Source organism: Sinocyclocheilus rhinocerous, unplaced genomic scaffold, assembly GCF_001515625.1.
Source record: "Sinocyclocheilus rhinocerous isolate Xijiao unplaced genomic scaffold, SAMN03320098_v1.1 C35045283, whole genome shotgun sequence".
Taxonomy (NCBI): Eukaryota; Metazoa; Chordata; class Actinopteri; order Cypriniformes; family Cyprinidae; genus Sinocyclocheilus; species Sinocyclocheilus rhinocerous.
In genome coordinates this window covers 1-363 of record NW_015737148.1, presented here as the reverse complement: position 1 = coordinate 363, position 363 = coordinate 1, and the positions used below count along the sequence as shown (strand labels likewise).

Below are 363 nucleotides of genomic sequence, written 5' to 3'. Positions count from 1 at the left end.
TGGCCTCGCACCGGCGGTGGCACAAACCCAAAACAGCGCCGCAGAAGCCGGAGAGCACTAAAACCCCCGCGCCCGAGAAAGAGGAGACCTCCAGCGACAGAGACACTCCGAGTCCTGGACTCTCCGAATCCGGGTCCGAAGACGGGCTTTACGACTGCCAGCACTGCGGGAAGAGGTTCAAGCGTCAGGCGTACCTGAAGAAGCACGTGATGGCGCACCACGACGCGTGCGACAAATCCCAAAGCCAGGCGCCGCTGAACCTGAGCGCGTCTGAGTGCCACCTGTGCCCGGTGTGCGGAGAAAACTTCCCCAGCAGAGTGAGCCAGGAGCGGCACATCCGTCTGCAGCACTCGGCGCAGATCT

At 63.1% G+C, this 363-nt stretch overlaps 1 protein-coding gene across 1 annotated transcript; it reads left to right on the top strand.

Moving 5' to 3' along the window:
- Positions 1 to 8: 8 nt before the first annotated feature.
- On the top strand, positions 9 to 357 carry LOC107734699 (insulinoma-associated protein 1a-like; the record flags this gene model as incomplete). The annotated part of the gene is made up of 1 exon (XM_016546654.1): positions 9 to 357. A coding segment is annotated over one exon (349 nt), but the record flags the coding sequence as incomplete, so codon positions are not given.
- Positions 358 to 363: the final 6 nt, after the last annotated feature.